At 32.4% G+C, this 22,726-nt stretch overlaps 1 protein-coding gene across 5 annotated transcripts in view; it reads left to right on the top strand.

The window, feature by feature from the left end:
* The window catches only part of LOC140445678 (uncharacterized), a 76,243-nt gene that overhangs the window by 31,443 nt on the left and 22,074 nt on the right, over positions 1–22,726 (top strand). For 4 of the 5 annotated variants that reach the window (XM_072537920.1, XM_072537923.1, XM_072537922.1 and 1 more), the window contains 6 exons: positions 4,472–4,697; positions 9,299–9,730; positions 14,779–15,086; positions 15,486–15,648; positions 15,756–15,821; positions 20,892–21,268. In XM_072537920.1, coding sequence (XP_072394021.1) covers positions 4,472–4,697; positions 9,299–9,730; positions 14,779–15,086; positions 15,486–15,648; positions 15,756–15,821; positions 20,892–21,268 — 1,572 coding nt within the window. The remainder of the gene's footprint in view (positions 1–4,471; positions 4,698–9,298; positions 9,731–14,778; positions 15,087–15,485; positions 15,649–15,755; positions 15,822–20,891; positions 21,269–22,726) is intronic. The other variant, XM_072537921.1, reaches the window with a different exon arrangement.

The raw sequence follows: 22,726 nt of genomic DNA, 5'->3' as shown, positions 1-22,726 counted from the left end.
TCATTATTTCGTCACGATTTTGTGACTTCTTCAGGAGAAAACTATAAATTTATTAGAATAATTATTCTATGTAAACAAAGTAAATATTTCAATACTTACAACTAGAAGAGTAAACATTTTTTTAATTATATTTTTAATTATAAAAATTATATCTATGAAAAATCGAGTAACGACAATCTGTGATCGGAGTTTCCTAGATATCAATTTAAAGAAACTTTTTGAAATGTTTTCAAACAATGGCTACCCAAAACATATATTAAAAAAAACTTATTTATAACTCACTTTTATAATAGAGCTTTATTAAATAATCCACAACCAGTTTCATACAAAAAAATACCTTACATACAAAATTTCTTCGTCTTCTTTTTATATAGACATGACTGTCTGTTTTTTAATGTGCCTCCAGTAAGTTGTCGTTACATCGTTTTCGTGGTCTTCCTACTGATCGTCTTCCTATTGGGGAACCGTCTCTTGTCGTCTTTACTACTCTATTTGTTGTCATCCGGCTTATATGATTGTACCATTCTACTCTTCTATTTCTTACCCAGTTCTTGATGTTCTCCACCTTGCATCTACGTCGTATATCTGTACTTCTAGCTCTGTCCCATAGTGTCTTGGCATCAATTTATCTAAGTGTTTTCATCTCTGCTGTTTCTAACATCCTTTTTGTCCTCTCTGTGTCAGGCCGTGTTTCTGCCGCGTTCGTCATTATTGGTCTGATGACTGTTTTGTAAATTCTGCCTTTCATTTCTTTCCCGATATTTTTATTTTTCCATGTGATGCCTATATATTTAAACCCCTCACTTGTTCTGTCATCTGACCTTCCAGCTCCAATTTACATCTTAGTAAATTTGCTGTTGTAACCATGCATTTTGTCTTTTTTGGTCAAATTAACACGTTAAATTTTCTGGCGGTTATATTAAATTGGTGCAGCATACGTTGTAAATCATCTTCACTTTGAGAAAGTAGTATTGCGTCGTCTGCATAGCAAATTACTTTAAGTTGTTTTTCTCCCATTTGGTATCCTTTTTTAGTTCTTACTTTTTATTATTTCATCTATAATCAGGTTGAACAATAGAGGACTCGGGGAATCTCCCTGTCTTATCCCATTGCCAGCATCAATAGGGTCGGTTAGTTCTTCTACTTTTACTTTTATTGTGTTGTTTTGGTAGATATTTTCGATCGTTTTGATTATTCCTAGAGGTATCTCTCTTGCGTACAGTAAGTGGATAGCGTCTTTTAATTTGTCCCAGTCAAATGCCTTCTTAACGTCCACGAAACATAGATATGCCGGTTTGTTTTATTCTAAGGATTTCTCTTGCACTTGTCTCATTATAAATATAGCGTCGGTGCACACCGATACATACAAAATTTACCAGACCAAATTGTCCCACTTTTCAAAATATTTCCGAACATTAAATTAATTAAATACAATCCACTTCTAAATTCAAGGCTATTCTTAAAAATAAAAGTAAAACTCCAAATTCACTTATGAGTAACATAATTTACTGAATAAATTGCAGTCAACGTCAAAGTTGTTATATTGGTCAAATGCAACAGTGGCTTAAACAAAGTGTCACTCAACACAAAAGTGACTGTAACGTAAGAAAAAGCTCTTTTGCATTAGTGGACCACCACTTGAAGACAGGACATAACTTTGACTTTGATAATGTAAAAATCTTGGAGCAAGTTGATAATTATAAAAATCGACTTTTCCAATAAATGGTACACATTAACAAAACTCCTGGATCTATCAATTATAAGACTGACACCAACCATTTAAGTAATATCTACTGCAACATACTAAACAATATATGATATGATAGATAAACAAACTCACTTCTAGTAATCCTACCTACAATTTGATTCCATTTCTAAATATCAGTATTACAATAACTGACTGCGTACCATCAATTACATTTTATAGATCAATTTAACATGTTCCCGATTCTTCCTCATTCCTCCACTATTAATTGCATTTTATAATATCGATAATACTGTCATAACAATTGTCAACTTTAACTTATTCACTAAAAATTGTCCAATATTAGAATTAACTCTATAAAATATAATGTATTGCGGTTACCATAAATCCTAAATAATGTCATTTAGTTATGTTAACAAAATTTAAATTTAGTGTTTAAAACTGTAATTTTCAGGAGAAAATTACAGTTTTCTCCTGAAAAAGTCACAAAATCGTGACGAAATATTGAGACATAAAACAAATAGAGTTTTATTTTCTACAGACCGCTTGCTAATATTATAAATCAATGTTCAACACAGTACCACAGAATAATAAACAATCAGAATGCCCACTCTGCTTGAAAAAATAAGTACGCGCATCTCGTTCGCGTAGACGGAATCAGCCATGTTTTAGTCGAAACCAGTGCTGTTCTCAGTGACATTTTATCTGGTGTGCATAGAAAAATTATCCCGGTTTAATTTATTTACGGCAACTATAGACATAATATGTACTGTTTTGCAGTTTATTTATTTATTCCACAACAAACACATTTTACAGAATAAAATGTAATTACAAGTAGGGATTTTGACATTAGATATACCTACATGCTAATATAAAGTGATCGAAGCGGATAGAAAGCTAGATTTAATTGCTTTGATGTTGGTGTTGAAGATATCTATGTCGCTATTTTTTTTAGTATTATATTGCACTGCCTCATCATGTTGTTTATGGGCGAGCAGTCTGTCTCACAAATAAAAAAAAACAGCCCTTTATGACTTAACCTTAAGTTAATCTTAGGTACCAAGAACTTTATTTGATCAAGAAGTCTTTATATTTTAAGTTAGACAACATACTAGTATAAAAGTCATGTACTTTAGAAACCACGAACATTCTGATAATATAAATGTAGGTTAAGGAATTTAAAAGAGTTTGCAGCTTGCTACTTATAAGACTGTTTGTGCTAATAACATTTACATTTGTATCTGACTTTTCTAGTTTGTCTGGGTTTACTTGATTGTTTAGTTTGAAGGATCCATTGTTACATTCATCGGTGCTGGTATCCTTTTGCAGGCAAAACATTTAGAAATTAGTGACCCACTTGGCCAAACATCTCTCTGCCAAGCTGTCCTGACATTTGGCTGGTTAATGGTTACTTTAAAAGATGCATAAACCTCTGGATATTTTAATTGATGGTTTTCACATTTGGCTTCTGGAAAGTGTTGTTTTACCATCAATTCAAAATCTTCTAATTTAGTATCAGGTGTTAATCTTGTTACGTGCATGGATATAGACTTGGTAATACTTGTTATATTAGAGTTATTGTTGTTTGTCCCAACAACGAATTGTTTATTTCTGCGCCTCCTCTTCTTTTGCCATCCTGTTTCTTCATCTTCAGAGACAAGGTTTTGCAAGGAAACCATTTTCTGGGCAGTTTCAGCTTCATGAACTGCAGCCCTAATTTGCTGTATATTAACAATATTAGCATTAGCACTTTCATTTCCATCCTCTTTACCTTTATTTTTGGTTATATTTACTTTTGTTATAGGTGGCGCCTGTCCAGTCGTTGTCTGGATTTTGACACGATGTGACTTTGGATCATTTAACCTACTATCGCTTGAACTACTTGCCACATCTCGCCAGGTCGAATGGGATTTTACGTTGACTTACGGTGTTGCCATCTCTTTTAAATTTCCTTTGGATGTGGTTTCCTCGCCAATATAACCTATCTTTTGTTGGATAAACATTAATTTTTCTTCAAAAAATTTAATTTTTTCTTTTAAAAGATATGAATTCTCTTCAAGAATTATATTTTTGCTTTTCGTTTCGTCAACCAACATCCTCAATAATTTAATTTCGTTGTCTCTAGGATCAACAGTAATGGAATCAGAGTACTCACATGTTTCTTCATTGTTTTCTTGTTTTTCACTTTTTAGGTTTTGATTGTCGCAACACTTTTTTGCTGGTTTATTTGCACAACCATCATGGTAAAATTTTTCACAATTTAAACATTTAACTCTGGCGTTTACCGCCGTTTTCTTACAATATTCACAAACTACTTTTCCGGCTTTTTTACTACCGGCTATGTTGGTGGAGAGTATTTTATTCGTACTTTTAGTTGAAGAATAGATTAAATTATTTCAAATGTACTAAATTGTGCTGAGAGAGGCCCACCGCGAATTTTTGCTTTAATCTGTGCAGATTAAAGCACAGATATGTGTTCGTCAATAGAAATCTTCGGATTTCTACTTTCGCGATTTATTATTAGATGTCACTATGCGTCTATACTGAAGCCATTTTATTGTTGCTTCTTTTCGATGGAAAAGATTTGTTTTCACGTTCAGAACTTCTTTAACAGTAGTTCTGATGAGTCCTGTTAGGATGAAATAGGTATAAGCGAATATACAGAGGCACTATACTTGAAATCAAATCTTAAATGTCTTAAAAGTGGTTGATTATTTGATGCTGATGATTTGATGACATTTAACATACCTGTTTCTCACTCAACAGATAAGGCACAAGAAAATAAGCCTGGTATAACAGCAGCTCGCCCTGGTATTAGGAGAAGGTCGTTGTCCAGTGTATCTAGCGCTTCAGATCTAAGCGATGGTGAAAAAAACGTGCCGAATCAAAGTAACGATCGTAATATACCACCTGCATTAAGTGGCAGACCTCCACTAAGTAGAGATGCACCAAGAGGTAGATCTCCACCACGTAAGGATCCTCCTTTTGCCAGGTAAATTAAAATGATTTCTTTAAATGGTATGTTAAAAAAGTAAATATATATAAAAACATTGTTTTATCATAGACCAGGGCGGATCTGTGAAAAATCGACTGCATTTGGATGATAGGTGGCATTCTGATTTTTGCAGAAAAAATTGTGTTATAACTTCAGTAATGACTTATCTTCTATGACAGATAGGTCGAGAACACGATACAAAAATACCGGTATGCTACTCAAGGAACAGAAATGTGTACTCCGACGCACATGACGTCACCTGCGAAGCAACAATGCAGGATACTACGGTGTTCGAGATTTAAGATTCCCTGTCCTGGTAGATGTATTTCTGCATCGTGCGGTAGATTAATTGTTTTTACAAAGCCTCTCATTTCGGATCTCTTTTTCTAGAATTTAGTATAATTTTGTTCAGTTTTTGTGTATTATCGACAAACATGCCGGGTTGTGCCGTAGCTAATTGTAAAAATTATAATAGGGTAACGAAAGCAAGCGAAAAATTCTGTAGCAAAAGCTATTAGTTATGCTGGAGAAAATGGACTTATGTCAAAAGATAAAACGAATCTCAGTCTGAAGAGGACAAAATACTTCAAAATATATTTATAGAAGCTCACTACTTGAAGGAGGATGATATAATTGACGATGACATTTGAAAGTCGCAGACAATTATGAGATGAAAGAAAAAATTCATCGGGACACTTTGAAGTATGTTGCTGGTCTTGTTGCATACAAATAAATTCAAACATAAATATAGTTTAGGAAACTCTATAAAAACTTATGAGACACATGTGGAACCAGATTGGCTATATACAGTGTCTAGAGATTCTCTTTTGTACCCAAACGAAGAATTGTGGGAAGCTACAGTAAAGATGGAATCATTGTTTTGTAGCTCTTTATCAAAAAAACTTAAAATCTTTCAACAGCTGGCACAGAAAACTTTAGCTCAGCTTGAGAATACCACGATACCATTTGAGGTACCTACTCCTAGGTCTCAGTAGGACAGGCACATATATAAGATTAAGAGAAATAAACAGACAGATGAGTTTCAGTAACTATCAAAGAAAAACTTTACAAAAAAATATCAAAGTTTGTCAACTTTAAGAAATAAATTTTAATAATGTAGTATAAAATATTCAATAAATTTTTACTATGAATTGTCGGCCGGATTCATTACTGGAACATTGTAAGTTAAGCTAATGTTGGAAATGTAAGTCAAGGTTCGAAGATATTTTGTAATACATTCATTTAAAACAATTTTCTCTAATTTTAAATTAAGTGATTCAGAAAGTGTTTTTAATATTTTTGTTCAAAATACATGATTTTAGAAATATTGTAGTAATATATGTAGTAATGAATTCCACCATCGAAATATGTATAAAATAGAATTAATTTTTATACTTATTAATTGAAAAGGCATTATTATATTCCTACATTAATACAAGGTGGTCCAGAATTATGTACATTAATTTCTAGAGCTCATAGTACGTCCAAAAATAAGGGTACTTCTTTATGTACACTTTTTTATAAAACTGAATAATAAGGGAGATACAACCCTTTAAAGGGGTGAATTGAAATTTTTATTTTTTCAAATATCTTGCAAACGGTTTTGAATACGGAGTTCATCTTTGGGAGTGATTATAAGACATTAGGATAATTAATTTCATGTCACCACCTACCACATCCTATATTAATACAGGGTAGTTTTGGAGGGTAAGTGGGGGTTATTGCGTCACATGTTTTTTAATTTTTACATATTTTAAAAAAATATTTTAAAAATTGTTTCCTTAGACTTTTCTACGCAAAAAAGTTGCTCTTGTAATATTTCGATAGATATCACCGTTTTCGATTTATTTAAATTCGAAGGTATACATGTATTTTATTGTAATCGTTACATTTCTTAATATTCATCAAGTATGCTTTGGAATTGACACTTGTGTTAGCAACAACACTTTAATCTCAAGTAGTCTATGAATTGTCAGTGACGTTTAATAACAATTAAATTATTTTATCTACACTTTTATTGTACTCGACAGTGAAATTTGTTTAACACGTCTCTTTTGCTATATTTTTAAATTTGTTTGCCCGCAATATGGCACACTATTCAAATTCTGAGATGACAGACATACTTTTAGTATTAGGGGAATGTTCGGGAAATGCTGCTGCCGCTGTAAGACGCTACAGAGAAAAGTATCCGAACAGAAATATTCCCAATGCCAGGACTTTTGTAAGTACTGAACGACGACTGAGAGAAACCGGTTGTCTTCAAAGAAGGAATACAGATGCTGGTCGTCGTAGAGAAGCAAGAAATGTTCGCGTTGAACAGCAAATATTAGATGCTGTAATAAATGACCCCACAATAAGTACACGCAGGTTAGGATTAAGAACGAATATTTCCCATCAAAGTGTTTTAAGAGTTCTGCATGAAGAGCAATTGTTACCTGAGTAACAAAGTGCAGGAATTGTTACCTGACGATATTCCACTTAGAGTTGATTTTTGTGAAGTATTGCAAAATAAAGTTCAAACTGCACCAAATTTTTTAAGCAACATTCTGTTTACAGACGAGGCCACATTTACAAGACAAGGTATGTTCAATTCTAGAAATATGCACTTCTGGGCTGAAGAAAATCCAAGGGCTACAATGGAAACTCACTTCCAACACACGTTCAAGATAAACGTTTGGGCAGCTACTTTAGGAAATAGTTTCATAGGATACCACATCTTTACCGGAAATTTAAATGGTAACATGTATTACAATTTTCTAGACAATATTTTACATATTTTGGAAGATATTCCATTACAAATACGAAGAAACATGTTTTTCATGCATGATGGTGCTACACCACATTACACAAGAATTTGTAGAAGGTGGTTACATGAACATTTCCCTGATAGGTGGATAGGCCGGGGTGCGGATTCACCGATTCATTGGCCTGCTCGTAGTTGTGATCTTAATCCAATGGGCTTTACAGTATGGAGTTATTTGAAATCAAAAGTGTATAACACTCCAATTAATACAGTAAATGAGTTAAGAGACAAAATTGAACAAGTATTTACCGATTTACAAAACGATCCAGTAACATTAAATGGATTAATGCGTTTGCTAAATAAAAGAATTAGATTATGTATTCAACAAAATGGAGGACATTTTGAACAGTTGTGAAATATTATTTTCGCCATTAATTAAATGTTAAGTATTAATTAAGTTTTCCATTAATTTGTAATATTATTGCTAACACAAGTGTCAATTCCAAAGCATACTTGATGAATATTAAGAAATGTAACGATTACAATAAAATACATGTATACCTTCGAGTTTAAATAAATCGAAAACGGTGATATCTATCGAAATATTACAAGAGCAACTTTTTTGCGTAGAAAAGTCTAAGGAAACAATTTTTAAAATATTTTTTTAAAATATGTAAAAATTAAAAAACATGTGACGCAATAACCCCCACTTACCCTCCAAAACTACCCTGTATTAATATAGGATGTGGTAGGTGGTGACATGAAATTAATTATCCTAATGTCTTATAATCACTCCCAAGATATGAACTCCGTATTCAAAACCGTTTGGAAGATATTTGAAAAAATAAGAATTTCAATTCACCCCTCTAAAGGGTTGTATCTCCCTTATTATTCAGTTTTATAAAAAAGTGTACATAAAGAAGTACCCTTATTTTTGGACGTACTATGAGCTCTAGAAATTAATGTACATAATTCTGGACCACCTTGTATAAGTAGGTATACACACTTTATGCAGCGAAACGTCGAAAAAAGTTTTTTTATTTTTCAATAAACAGAAAACCTAAGCATGAATATTTGGCACTTTATATTATAAGATGTGAAGTTTACAATGTTTTTATTTTTTCTTGGGTATTTAATTGCTTATATATTTGATATTACCCGACTAACAAGAGACCGAGAGAGAGAGAGAGAGAGAGAGAGCTAGCATACGCAATAGCATACCGGTATTTGTGTATAGTAGTCGAGAATATTAATACAATAATTTAATTTAAAAATTTATAATTAATAAATTAAAAATTGCAAGCAAATCGATGCGTATAAAAAAATTCAGAGATTTTCTACTATTTTTACAATCATATCCTGGACTATAAGTCAAAATAACAAATTAAAGCCAGTTTTAAAAAATTTTGAACAAAAATCATTAAAAATATAAACGAGATGCACTTAAAATGCATTTTTGTTATGCACCGATGCAAAAAATTTACAATGGATAAATTAAATCTTGCTCTGAGTTACATATATGTAACTCTAGGCACTAATGGGTTAAAACAGATTTGTCCTGGTCTATAGATGAAATATATGTAAATAATTCTCCATAGTATCTTGAAGCCTTTCTTAAATTACATTTTCCTTGTGACATGACGGTCTTTCTTTGTTTGTTCCCCTTAGTTATAGTCAGTTTTCCTCCTAGTAATAAGAAAACGTTGGACTGGTTTTAAGGATAAAATGTTATTTACTCGTTTCTTGCCAAGACTATGCCTCTGACATTTAGAGTGTGTACAACTTTGTTTGGGAGACCCATTCAGTAAACGAGAAATGTTTTAAACAATTTATATTAATTTTTAATTATTTTTAGCCGTAGACTTAGCCCTAGACGAAGATCTCCGTTTAGACGTAGATCGCCATCACCTAGACGTCGTTCTCCTCTATCACCTAGACGTCGTTCTCCGCTATCACCTAGACGTCGTTCTCCGCTATCACCTAGACGTCGTTCTTCGCTATCACCTAGACGTCGTTCTCCGCTATCACCTAGACGTCGTTCTCCGCTATCGCCTAGGCGTCGCTCTCCGTACAGAAGACTGCCGCCATCTCCTAAACATAAACGCCGTTCTCAATCTCCCACTTACAGGGAAGAACAAGAAAAAGAAAAAATGAGAAAAGTTGAAGAGTTCAGAAAACTTTCAAGAGCAATTGAAAATGATATGATTAAAACTTTAAAGCAACATGAGAAAAATCCCGAAAAACATCCTCAATATAATGAAGAATGGAAGAAGTTTTGGAATCAGAGGTAAACTAAATATAAATCATATCAATTCTTTTTAATTTCCTAGTTAACATTTACAATTTATTACATTAGTTAAATAAGCATATTTAGAAAATGGTAAAAAATTTGAAACGGTTGAAAAGACTAGATAATGATAATAATTTCAAATATCATTTAAACCAGTATCAATATTTTCTTCTACAAATTTTGTTCTTATCGTGTGCAATGTTGAATTACTAGCCTCTCCCCATTATTAGATTCTGTATTTCGATACTATACTAAATTTCAATAAGCGATGCAGTAGACGTAAACATTAGCACGTGTATACCTCTAACAGGACCGCATTTACGATTATATTTTCGTTTGGCCAGAAGTATTATCTTGTAAAATATGAAATTTATATTTTAATTTTGCAAAAATGCGAGACAAAGAACCTGATTGTTTTTAGTTGATATCCTACAATAGGAACCATTTATACAAAACGAAAAAAACCAAGAAATTATATTTTTATGACAAAAACGGCCAAAAAATTTTATATACAGGGTGTTCTCAAAACAAGTTTTATTTATAATTTTTATTGTAGTTGTTTGTACAATTCCAAAAAGTTTAAATTAACAAAACGGTTAGTTTTTTAGAATAAAAATACAAAGTGATTCATAATTCATTTGAGTTCGGAATAAGTATATGGCAGAGATCGAGATTTAGGCTACTTTTAAAGATTATTCTGATGAACTGGATAATATGTCACTATCATCAATGTTTACAACAAGTGATTTAAAATGTTTTTCAATTATATTTTCTAGTCACCACATTTCCTATTCTACTTTTTCTTGAACATATATATAATTGATGAAATTTAATTATAAAATAGATTTATGGCATCTGAAAATTTGAAGGTGGTGTTTTTTTCTACACTATCATTTTTAATATTTGCCCAGATGAGTTCTACGGGGTTTAACCCACAGTGATACAGAGGAAGTCTCAATACCCGATTATTATGGTATGGCATGTTTTTTTTACGATTGAAAGAAGCTGTACTTTAAGCATATGCTGATAAAATTTAATATTTTTCGAAGGGAGCCAATTCTTGATATTGCTTTTTTAGATGCACTTGCTGGTATTTTCTCTATTTTACGAGAATGGTACAATGCGTTGTCAAGAACAATGATATATTTGTCTTCTGATATTCGTAAGACATTGAAAATTTTTACTAATTTTCAAAAGATTGATCTGTCTCTGGGTCTGATTATCTCTTCATTGTAATCACCAGACTTATTCGATTCAAATGCACAGAGGGAATTTGGAACAAACTCATTCTCGCTGCTAATGTGACAAATAATCTTTCAAATTATAAGTCTTTTACCTTTTCCTAAAAATTTGTAAGTTTTGAAATATGTAGAATGTAATAAATCACTTGAAGGATTTTTTTTAATCCCGTTGTTAATCCATCCAAAGAGCTTGTTTAGGAGATTTTATTGTGGTGTCTACCAATATTTTAGATTTTGTATGTCCAGCGTTCAACCGTGTCTCATTCAGATAATAAATTTTGCGCTTCTCTTCTCTATAAGTCCTTATCTGTTGAATATATTCTCGTTGTCACACCACAGTGTCGTCTTTCTGTAATAAAACGACGTTTCTTCTCCTGCGTTGATATTGAAAATTAATTTTTTTTTAAATATTCTATAAAATGAGGTTTTCGTCAAATTTGGCAAATCAGGATCATCGTTCACCTCCTTTAAAACTCTATCTACGGTGGTTATTTGCTTCTCATAAAAAAATTCCTTAATCACCGTAAATACACTTTGATCACAAACTCCAACTTTACTCGCCACTTTTTTTACAATATCTCCAACCACTAACCTGGAATTTTCTATTGTTTCTTATTGAAATACATTTCAAATTATTTCTTTTACTCCAGCGCTAAGAAAACTTCTTGTAGTTCGTTTTCGAGAAGGACTTCATGTAATTTCCACTAATTTATCAGAATCAGTGAATGTAATTTTTGTTTTCAACAACAGTAATCACGTATACACTTTAAAGTCGTTATACAGATAAAAATAAATACATAAGTAGTTTTAAAACGAATAATAAATAAGTATTACTAGTTCAATATAAACAGCGTAAACATAAATTGTCCTTTAACCGCCAAAACGACAAAAACATTACTAGTGAATCCATTTAAATGCCACTTCAAATGCCAAAATAGTAAATCATACAAATCTGTATCAGTTTCAGAAGACGTCGAGTAACAATTTTCCAGCAAAATAGAGATGGGATGAAATATTCTTGGACAATCGTTATTTGCCTAATCGTTTAAATTATTAATTAATTTAATTAATATAAATATTTTTTCACTAACCATGCATTCAATGATTACAATAATTTATATATACTATGCAATAAAAACTAATAATCGAGAAAAGAGAAAAATTGATAAAGTGATCTTAATAATACACTGTTACTATCGGAACAAGTAGATAAATTTTGAACATCTTCAACAATTAAAATACAATTTTATCGTTACACGCCCTGCACCGCTTATTGAAATTTAGTATAGTCCAATTTTAAGAAATTTCATTTCAGTGCATGTTCAGTTTGAGTGCTGAGTTGTTAACCTCCATTTAAATGCGAGTTATGCAAGCTATAAAAGAAGCAAAGAGTAACTAAGGACCATGAAGACCTAGCATCAGACTTAAACCCCTAAATAAAGATTATATATATATATATATATATATATATATATATATATATATAAACAAACAACACAGTTTATTAGGGCTGCAGTCAGTAGGTTTGGCCGGGATGTTATAGAAACACTCTTTTGACTTTTGGTCGAGCTTTCGGAATTCTTTTATTCCTTCTTCAAGACACTGTAATTAGAAGAAAGTGTAAATATTTACAACATTTTTTACAACTTTTAGGAGGTTCTGTTTTACCAGAACGCATGTGCTGACAATTCAAGTAGTTCTTTTGAATCTTTATGTCGTTAAGGTTCATTGGTAAAACCGAATGAAGTTAAATCCCAGTATAGGGAAATATTATTTTAGATTTTCTTAATTGATTCTTTTTTTTTATAATTATATTATATTGTTCATGTATTATTATAATAATATCTTATTGAGATGTATCTAAGAAAAGTAAGGGAATGTTATCTTTTTTAGTTAATGAAAATTATTATTAAAGTAGATTAGTTGTTAATGGATATATCAGTCAAGTTAGTTATCTGTGATGTTGTATTGTTCTTGGTATCTGATTTAAGTAAGAGTAAGTGGTATATATCGCTTAGATTCTTAATGTCACTCTTAACATTGATGGAGAAATGGTTAAGGAAGTCCATGAGATGACCAGTGGAATGGACATGTTTAGCTAATGCACAGCGGCCAGGGTGAAGTCGAGAATCACTTTTGTGTAGTGTAATACGTGATTTTAATAATTGAGATGTTTGGCCGATGTAGGAATTGCTGCAAGAGAGGCATGGAATGTTGTAGACAGTGTTACTAAGCCTATTTATGGGAGTCTTATCTTTTATCTTAGAATAAAGATTATTAATTTTTAGGGCTGATCTACAAGCCACATTAAGTTTAATGTTGTTATTATTATTACCAAAGCTATTTTCAACACTTTTCAGAATCCTTGTTAACCCCGGAGTAATATCTCTGAAATATGGTAATGAAAAATATTTGTTGATAGGAGTATCCGAGACTGGGTTCCCACTTAAGACATCAGGATCAGCATTGTTAGTCGCGAAGGAAGGTGAAGTATCTTCGTCATGGATAGTATTAAGCAAAATCTTATTCACTAATGGTGTTGGATAAGCGTTTGAAATAAAAAGTTTCTGTAGGATTTGTAGTTTTTTTTTTATGAAATGAAGGATCTGATAGTTTTATTACTCTATTTTTCATCTGTTTGATTAAGTTGAGTTTGGCAGAATTATTATGGTATGAGTGGTAGTTAAGGTATCTACCAGAATGGGTCGGTTTTTGATACCAATCTATTTTAATGTTGTTGTTTTCCCTGATCATCCTTATGTCCGTCCTTATGGGGACGGACCAATTATCATCTTCCCTCTCTATAGTGAACTGGATGTAGGGGTCATAACCATTGAAAGTATCTAATAGTTCATCTACCTTGTCATTGGGTATAGCCAAAATGATATCATCAACATATTATTTTTTAATAAATGGAATTTTAAATAATAGTAAAGGAATGACTGAGTCTAATACATAATCCATAACGTAAGTTGCAATGATAGGAGAAATCTTTGCTCCCATAGGGGTACCGAAAGTTTGTTGGTAGAATTTACCATTAAATGAGAAGTAAGTGTTGTTAAAGAGAAATTCGACGATGCTGATGAATCTGTCATAACACATGGAACAACAACCTCTAATACGGTCCCAGTTGATCTCTATTGATGTCAAACATATATATATTATATATATATATATATATATATATATATATATATATATATATATATATATATATATATATATATATACATATATAGTTTTTGTATACATTATATTAGATTTTGGATAGTTTTCTCCATCATTTGTAGGGATCAAATGAGTTGCTTATTTCATTTAATAAACATCACGACAACTAACCTCAATTAGTGTAAGATGCAAAATAATTCTTTTCTGTATTTTGTACTAATTTTGTTTATTGTAGCACCCTGATGATGCAAATAAAGATTTGCGAAAGCTTGGTTAACTAAAAAAGAGTACTTCTTTGTCCTATCTTCCGCTGCACACCCAAATATTTGAGTTTTGTATTCTATTTGATCAGCGTTGATGACAAGCGTTTATCGCTTTTTCAGTATATATATATATATATATATATATATATATATATATATATATATATATATATATATATATATATATATATACATATATACATATATATGGTTTTAACATTAATTTACGAGTTAGCCATTAAGATGTGAAGTCAAAATTTATTTTTCTGGTCTCCGATTGATTATTGTTGAGGAGATGAGAAAAGAAAATTGAGATTATGGTAGAATTGTTATGTTCAGTAAAAATCTTTATTAACCTAAATTTTCTTGACAGGTACAAAGAATTAAAGTTGCAAGGTGTTGACGTTACCAAATACGATTTTAAACCAGAATGGATACAATTCTGGAATAAACGCATGGTAGAATTACATAGCGACGAAGTGAGAAAAAGGAAAGACGCTTTGAGGAATCGTTTGGGCCTTCCAGTCATCAGTTTTAAAATCGGAGCTGGAGCAGTTAATACTGTCCCCGCAACTGCTAAACCACTTCCAATGGCAGCTCAACCCGATCAAGATGATGAAGTTATTGTTATTGAGGATAAAGAAGATGATCCAAAAGACAAAAATTCTGTGGGACAAAGAGGTAATCATTACAATTTCTGCTTTTTAGTTTTTACATTACTTTGCATCTTACCATTTTCAAGTATTCGTTGCTAAAATAAAAATAATTATACTTGGAATTTTTCTTTCCCTAAATATTTGCCCATCATTTGTTCTTCCTTCAGAAAGAATACATAAGACAAATTTCTCTTTTTTATTGGTTCCATATTCATAGTTTGGTCTGTATTCGTTGTAACGATATAAATGTACAAGTAGCACCATTTTAACTCGTATTTTCCGTTATCCACTTGATTTAATGAGAATTAACCATAATTTTAATTGAAAAAACTATTACAAAATAAAAGTTTCAGGTACAAACTTCAATCTTCACTTACTAGTTCATTATTTTTCATCATTTATAAACACTATTATTCCATTGCAGGTATTATAGGTCCAAAGCTACAGAAAGTTCGTTCTCCAAGTCCGAAATCAAGAGACAGAAAAATACGAAGTAGTCCTAAACGTATTAATCGTTCAAGATCCAGAAATCGTTCAATATCAAGGGATTTATCTTATGGAAGACGTACTTCACCTCCGAATTCAAGGTATATTAAGATACATTTTTATTTTTTGTTCGTATATTCATAGTCTTAAGAAAAATACATAATGTGCATCCATATTTTGTGAAGAGTTAACATATTATTCGTTCAAGATCTAGAAATCGTTCAATATCGAGAGATTTATCTTATGGTAGACGTGCTTCTTCCCCGAATTCAAGGTATGTTAGATATATTTTTATTTTTTGTTAATAGGTTTATATTCTTAAGAAAAATACATAATGTGTAATATCCATATTGTGTGATTTGTGAAACAAATAATTGCATAAGAGAAGTTGTAACAGTAGGTGTAAGACGTCTTCGACTTGGATACGATCGAAAGCCTTTGTCAGGTCTATAAAACATAGATATGTTGGTTTATTGTACTCGATGGCCTTTTCTGTGATTTGTTTTAGGACATATACGGCGTCTACGCAAGATCTTCCGGATCTGAATCCTTTTTGTTCATCTCATAAAGTTGTTAGGTTATTGATTTTATTGGTTAGGACTTTTTTGGTATGCTTAAGTGCGGTATTCAGTAGATTACTAAAAGAAACATACCAAGCAATATTATACAAACCATCAAAAACATCTACTTCCATAATCGATTACAGGCAAAGATAAATGGAAAACTAACACAGTGTAGACCAGTACAAAGCGGAGTCAGACAGGGTGACTCGTTAAGCCCACTTCTTTTTAATATAATAATGGATGAAATAATACAAGCAGTACGTAAAGATCATGGTTACAGAATGGGGAACAAAGGAATCCCAATATTATGTTATACAGACGACGCCACATTAATCGCCGAGACAGAAGACGAGCTCCAAAGATTAACACACATCTTCAATACAACAGCCAAGAAATACAATACTACCACTACTACAATACCCACTACGATGTAAAATCGAAATTAATGGGAAAATAATAAAGCAGGAAGCAAGATAAATATAAATAGGAGATGCTAAATATAGATATAGATATAAATAAGATACGGAGATGTTAAAGAAGAAGTACGACAACAAAGCGTAAAAGCAAGTAAAGCGGCGAGATCTCTTAATGGCACAATCTGGAAGATTAAACACCTAAGACAAGACACAAAAACAAGAATCTATAAACCAGCAATTAGACCTATATTAACATACACGGCGGAGACAAGACCTGACACATCTAAAACGAGACGACTACTAGAAACAACAGAGATGAAAATACTTCGACGAATATCAGGGAAAAGTCTGTTGGATAGGGAGAGAAGCGAAAACATAAGATGAGCATGCAATATAGAAGACATAAATGGATGGGTGACAAAACGGAAATAGGAGTGGAACGAACACATTAGTAGAATATCAGAGAATAAGATAGTACGAATAGCATGAAATAAGTCACAAAATGGACAGAGAAGTATTGGCAGATCAAGAAAAAGTTGGTGCGATAATTTAACCAATTTGGAAGTAATTGTGACGTTTCAGCGCGAGAAATTCGTTGTTTATAAATGACAATAGATAGTCATTTTTTGTTAAAACCTTTGTTGGCAGGTTTTTCTTCCAGAAATGCGTTTTCATTATAGCATGTGTTTTAGGCTCTATCATGTAATGATTTGATAATTCCTTATTTGATGTTTGCGTTGTGGTTTGAGTGATAATTTAAATATCTGTTAGTGTGGGTTGGTTTTCTGTAAATTGAATATCCTGTATCCTCTTTTGTGATTAACAAATCCACATAATTAACGGCCAGGATCGAGCATGAAATTCTCTTCATGCTCGACAAGGTCGCGCGGCTCTCTGAGTGGAATTTTTTGTTGAAATCAGGACTATCCAATTATGAAGAAGATTTTTAGTTTTTTTCCCCAAATTGATGAATAGTTCAACGTGCAAGATAAGTGGATTCTTTGACTTGCTCAAAGGTATGGTTGTTAATTTGAACTCTCTGTTGAATATTTTTAGAACCCAACATATATTTGGTTTTTTCCTCGTTTACAAGTCCTAATTTACTTGCCGCGTCCACAAGCCTTGTAAAACACTGCACTATGTCTCTCATACTTCTGCCCACTATAACTATATCATCAGCGAATGCAAGAATTTGCGTCGATTTATTAAAAATAGTTCCATCCATTCTAATATTTAATTGTCTGATTGCCTTTCCCAAGGTAATATTAAAGAGGAGACACGCCAACGCGTCCCCCTGTCTTAGACCATTATTAATGGCAAATATCGTAGAGTTTTCTCCTTCAAATTCTAACGCATAAGCTTACGTTTTGCATTTTTAGTTGGGTCAACTTAACCAACTTAGGTGGGATCACAAAGTCTATCATTGCATTATATAATGGGAGTTCTTTTCCCACTGTCATAGGCTGATTTGAAGTCGACGAAAAGATGGTGTGTATATATGATATATTCTAGTGACTTTTCTCTACTGGATGCATATTTTGCCTTTTTTGTTAGTCCATATAATCCGATGTCTAAATTATTTAGTTGCATTATGGCCGATCTCACATATTTGTTTATAAATTTCTTATCGCTATGGAAAGAATACATATAGTGATAGAAAGTATATATAATTTGTACCTCTCACTCTACAAAAAGAATTTTATACGCCACTTGGAAAACCAAGAATAACTTAGAATGGTCATCACCATTTCCTGGAATTTAGTGTCTACATTTTTGATACTCAACTATTATAGACGCGGGAGAAACCGAAATATGAATGTAAAAGTCCCTAAAGACGAAAAAAACCTTGAATGACAAACACAATTACGAAACTCATAGAAGAGAGACGCCAAATTAAGAAGAGGAAACAGCAGCAATATATACGACTCGCTAAGGAGATTGCCAGATAACAGATAAAAAAGGCAATAGATAAAAGAAATGTAACAGACGGTTAAATTAAACCAAAAGGTTAAAGAGACCGTAAGTCTGTGAAAACCCAGAAATATCTTATATAACAATAACGACTTAATCGTATTGACTCCTGACAAGCGAAAATGAATATGCGAAAAGTAATTACAAGAAAGTAACATGAGGACAATTAAAACACCTCAGTGAAATAGCAACTATCCAATTAACACAACTGTTCCAACAAGGATAGGAAACAGAGACTCTTCCATAAGCTGGTTAAAATACATTAGGGACATCAAAATTCCATATACATAACATTTTTTTCTTGTTTTTTTTTTAGCCTTGAAAAAGTTAACCATTATCGAAAGCTAGGGCAAGTGAAAAAAGACCAGTCTTTTCTAACCTTTTGACACCCAAGTTATTTTTGTAGGAGTTTTATTTAAACGTGAGAATATAATGAGATAGAAATGATTTTCTCCGCTGCTCTTGAAATGTACGGCGTCATAATTTTCTTTGTCCATATGGTTCTCTAATTGTATTCCAATATAAGTTTTTTATCTTGGGTTATACTAATATATTAATCCTCTTCGCAAACATATACACATGTCCTGTGTACGTGTCTCCAACCAGGTCTACTTTTGTCTTTCTCTCCTACGCTTTCCAGGAACTTCCAACTCACTGATATATTGTATGATTACACTATACAGTACCTGGCCAAATTATTAGGCCAAGCACGGAAAAATTTACTATATGAAGATATTTCTCTCAGACTATGAATATATTTGACAAAAATTACTGTTTTTTTTTTCTTTTTTGTGAATATTACCTCTTAGGTAATTAAACTGTACTAAATAAGTTAACAAAAACTTTTATTTATTAAAAAAGTATAATTGTTACAAAGTAGGGATAAATTTAATATTTTGTATGTTCGCATTTGGCTGCTAAAAGAGCTTGAACACGTTGAAGCATGCTCTCGATACAGGCTTGAATAGTTTCCTGGAGGTGAGGATTATGATCCCACTCAAGTAACTCCCTTTTATTAGTAATGTTTTTTTTTTCGCAATCTCCCTCTTCAGTACTTCCCACCTATTCACAATAGCATTCATATCAGGCGAGTTACCTGGCCAGTCAAGAACTTTAATTTTTTTTTTGTTTTAAATAAGTACTCTTAGCCTTGTGGCAAGAAGCACCATCGTGCATAAATATGGGTTCCTCTTCTCCAGGAAACCATTCCTGCTGATGTGGCAAAAGTCTCGTCTCGAGTACTTTCTGGTACTGGTCTTGCCTCATCGTGTTTTCCACCACGGAGAGACGGACTGTACTTTTGCCGGATACCACAGAGCAGATCATGAGTGACGGTGGGTGTTTGATGGTGAGCACAACAAACTTCGTTTTTTTCTGTCAAAACTTAAAAAACGGATTCGTCCGAGAAGCAGACCTGAAATGAACAAAATTTTTATAAATGCTCATGTTTTTTTAGTTTTTAATATTGATATTTAAGCAAAACAACACAAATATGCCCTTTTCCAGTTTACCACTGTCTAATTTTTGTATTTTTGTGCTAATTCGAAACGTTTCTTTATCATAGCCGGAGTAAGCCTTGGCATTCGAGCTGGTGGCCTAGCTACCTGTTTGTTTCGATAAGTCTCCGACTAACTGTTCTTTCAGAAACACAAATTCCTTCATCTCTTATCTCTTGGGTAAGCATTCGCAGTGGTTTCTTTCTGTTTACTAGGCAAATATCTCTTATTTTGCGATCATCCCTAGAAGTAGTCACACGATGTCTTCCGTTGTGACCCTTACTGACTCCAGACGCAATTTTCTATTTTATATTCCTGACAGAACTTCTTGATACTCCTACCATTGCTGCTATTTCATTTTGAGATATTTGTCCAGCTTTTAGGAGTCCAAATACCTAGCCTACTCGTTTTGGTGACAGATCAGCGTTTTTCCCCATCTAAAAATGTAAAATACTCTTAATTATACCAATAACTTCACTGCATATGTTTATAATCTAAAAAATAATAAAAAAAAGGCTAAATCACTCACCTCTGCAATAAAATTTTAGGTCAAAACCGTTTAGAATTCAAATGTTCACAGACGGTATTTGAGGTTATAAAATGCACACTAGTTGACAGGACGCAATGCTGTCTAGAAATCGCGGATAGGGCGGTGTTTCCAACGTTAAAATAGTACAATAATGTTACCATACTATATTAAATGTTGCTATGTGAAAAAATAACATTCCTGTTAATAAGAATTATTAATTTAAAAAAATGCAAATTTTTAATGTTTGGCCTAATAATTTGGCCAGGTACTGTATATTACAGTATTGTGTGGTCATAATCATGTATGCATTGCATAAAATTTTTATTTATAGAATTGTGGTTTTATGTAAAATCCATTAAATCTTTACAGATCTAGGGACTATCGAGGTAGAGATTACAAAATTTCCAAGTCACCCTCCAGAAATCGCTCCCGTTCCAGGAATCGTTCCCGTTCTAGGAATCGTTCTCGTTCCATAAATCGCTCCCGTTCCATAAATCGTTCCCGTTCCCGAAATCGCTCTCGTTCCAGAAATCGTTCTCGTTCCAGAAATCGCTCCCGTTCCAGAAATCGATCACTTTCCAGAAATCGATCTCTTTCTAAAAATTCACCAGTACGCCGAAAATCAAAATCCAGAGAGAGGAGTTGGGAAAGAAAGCGATTGGTGAGAGAAACTTCGTTTGAAAGAGATTTGAAAGGAAAAGAAAGAATAAGAACTGTAGCTGATTTACCTTGGGATGTTAGACCACGTAAGTTGGTAAAAACAGGTTAAAAAACATAGATTATAGACCAGGGCGGATGTGTGAAAAAACGAATATATTTAGATGTGAGAGGTGGCATTCTGATTTTTACAGAAAAAATTGTGTGACTACTTCAGTAATAATAATTGACTTATCCTCCATCTCAAATACGTCGCGAATATTAATAAAACATTAAAATATTTAAAAATTATTTAAATTTTTTTAAATATCAAATAATTTTGTGGCTTATACAAAAATAGAGTATCTCGGTAGCTATTAGTTTAAATTAAATTTAGAAAACGACTTTGAAAGACTCGGACAGACGCTTCTTAAAAAAAAAAGTTCAATTACGAGCAGTGGTTCCTGAGATATAAAAGTTCCGACAAAAACAATCTTTACAAAATGAATAAAACGCATAAGTCAGAAGAATATGTAGTATTATTTTACTTTTACAAATTAATACTTTGTTATATCAATTTACTATTTTAGTTGGGACTAAACCACAAGATCAGCTTATTCCCAACTAGAATAGCAAATTGATATGACAAATTAAATTATTATTTATTACGTTAAAAAAAATAATAAAAATAAAAGAACATAGATTAGTCATTTACTTTTCTTTATTGCAATACTTACAAACTTTTTTAATTATACAGTGATCTTTACACAAATTTCTACTGCATATTTCACAAATTAGTTTTTGTTTCCTGTACTTTTTTGTTGGGCACATGTGACACCTTTTCGTTGTTAAAACGGGAGGTTTTTCTAGTTTTTGCTTTTTATTGTGTAGTTCAACTTCCTGTAAGAATTTTTCAATACACTGTTTTGTTTCCCATTATAGTCCCCTTGATTTTCTTCTCAATTTGAGGCAACACTAGTTGTTCTACTGGCGTTGTGAGAAACAATCTTCGCTTTTCATTTTGGTATTCGTTCCATTTTGGATGTAAATTTGTCCAAGTAATAACTTAGGCTACCCCAGCCACGTCATATTCATAAAAAATTCAAAAGGCCAACGGTTGTTCGTCTTGTGCACATATATTTATTAACCATTTGGTCTAGCGTATCGACACCTCATTTTGTACTATTATAATAGAGTATCATATCTGGTTTTTTGTCAACATCATCTGCACAGTAAGCATTGTGATGCATGGTAGACAGGACTAGGACACTTCTTTGTTTTTTCGGAACGTAAGAAACAAGAGATGCTTTTGGAGTGAATCCGAAAATGGAATTTTTTTCTAAACGGTTTCTGTTTGGTAGAAATTCCCGAGGAACAATTTTTTTTTTCACTGTGTCCACAAGAGTTAGTGAATTTGCCAGTAATTCATGTGCAAAAGCAAGATCAGTGAAATAGTTATCGCAAGGCACATTTCTCTTGGAATTATAATAAGGCTCAACGAGTTGCTTTACAACTTGAGATGCAAGACCTTTGGCTACTGTATTTCCGTTTTTTCCTGTATATGGTAT

This window comes from Diabrotica undecimpunctata, chromosome 7 (assembly GCF_040954645.1).
Source record: "Diabrotica undecimpunctata isolate CICGRU chromosome 7, icDiaUnde3, whole genome shotgun sequence".
Taxonomy (NCBI): Eukaryota; Metazoa; Arthropoda; class Insecta; order Coleoptera; family Chrysomelidae; genus Diabrotica; species Diabrotica undecimpunctata.
The sequence above is the reverse complement of the archived record's forward strand: the minus strand, read 5'-3'. Positions and strand labels throughout refer to the sequence as shown.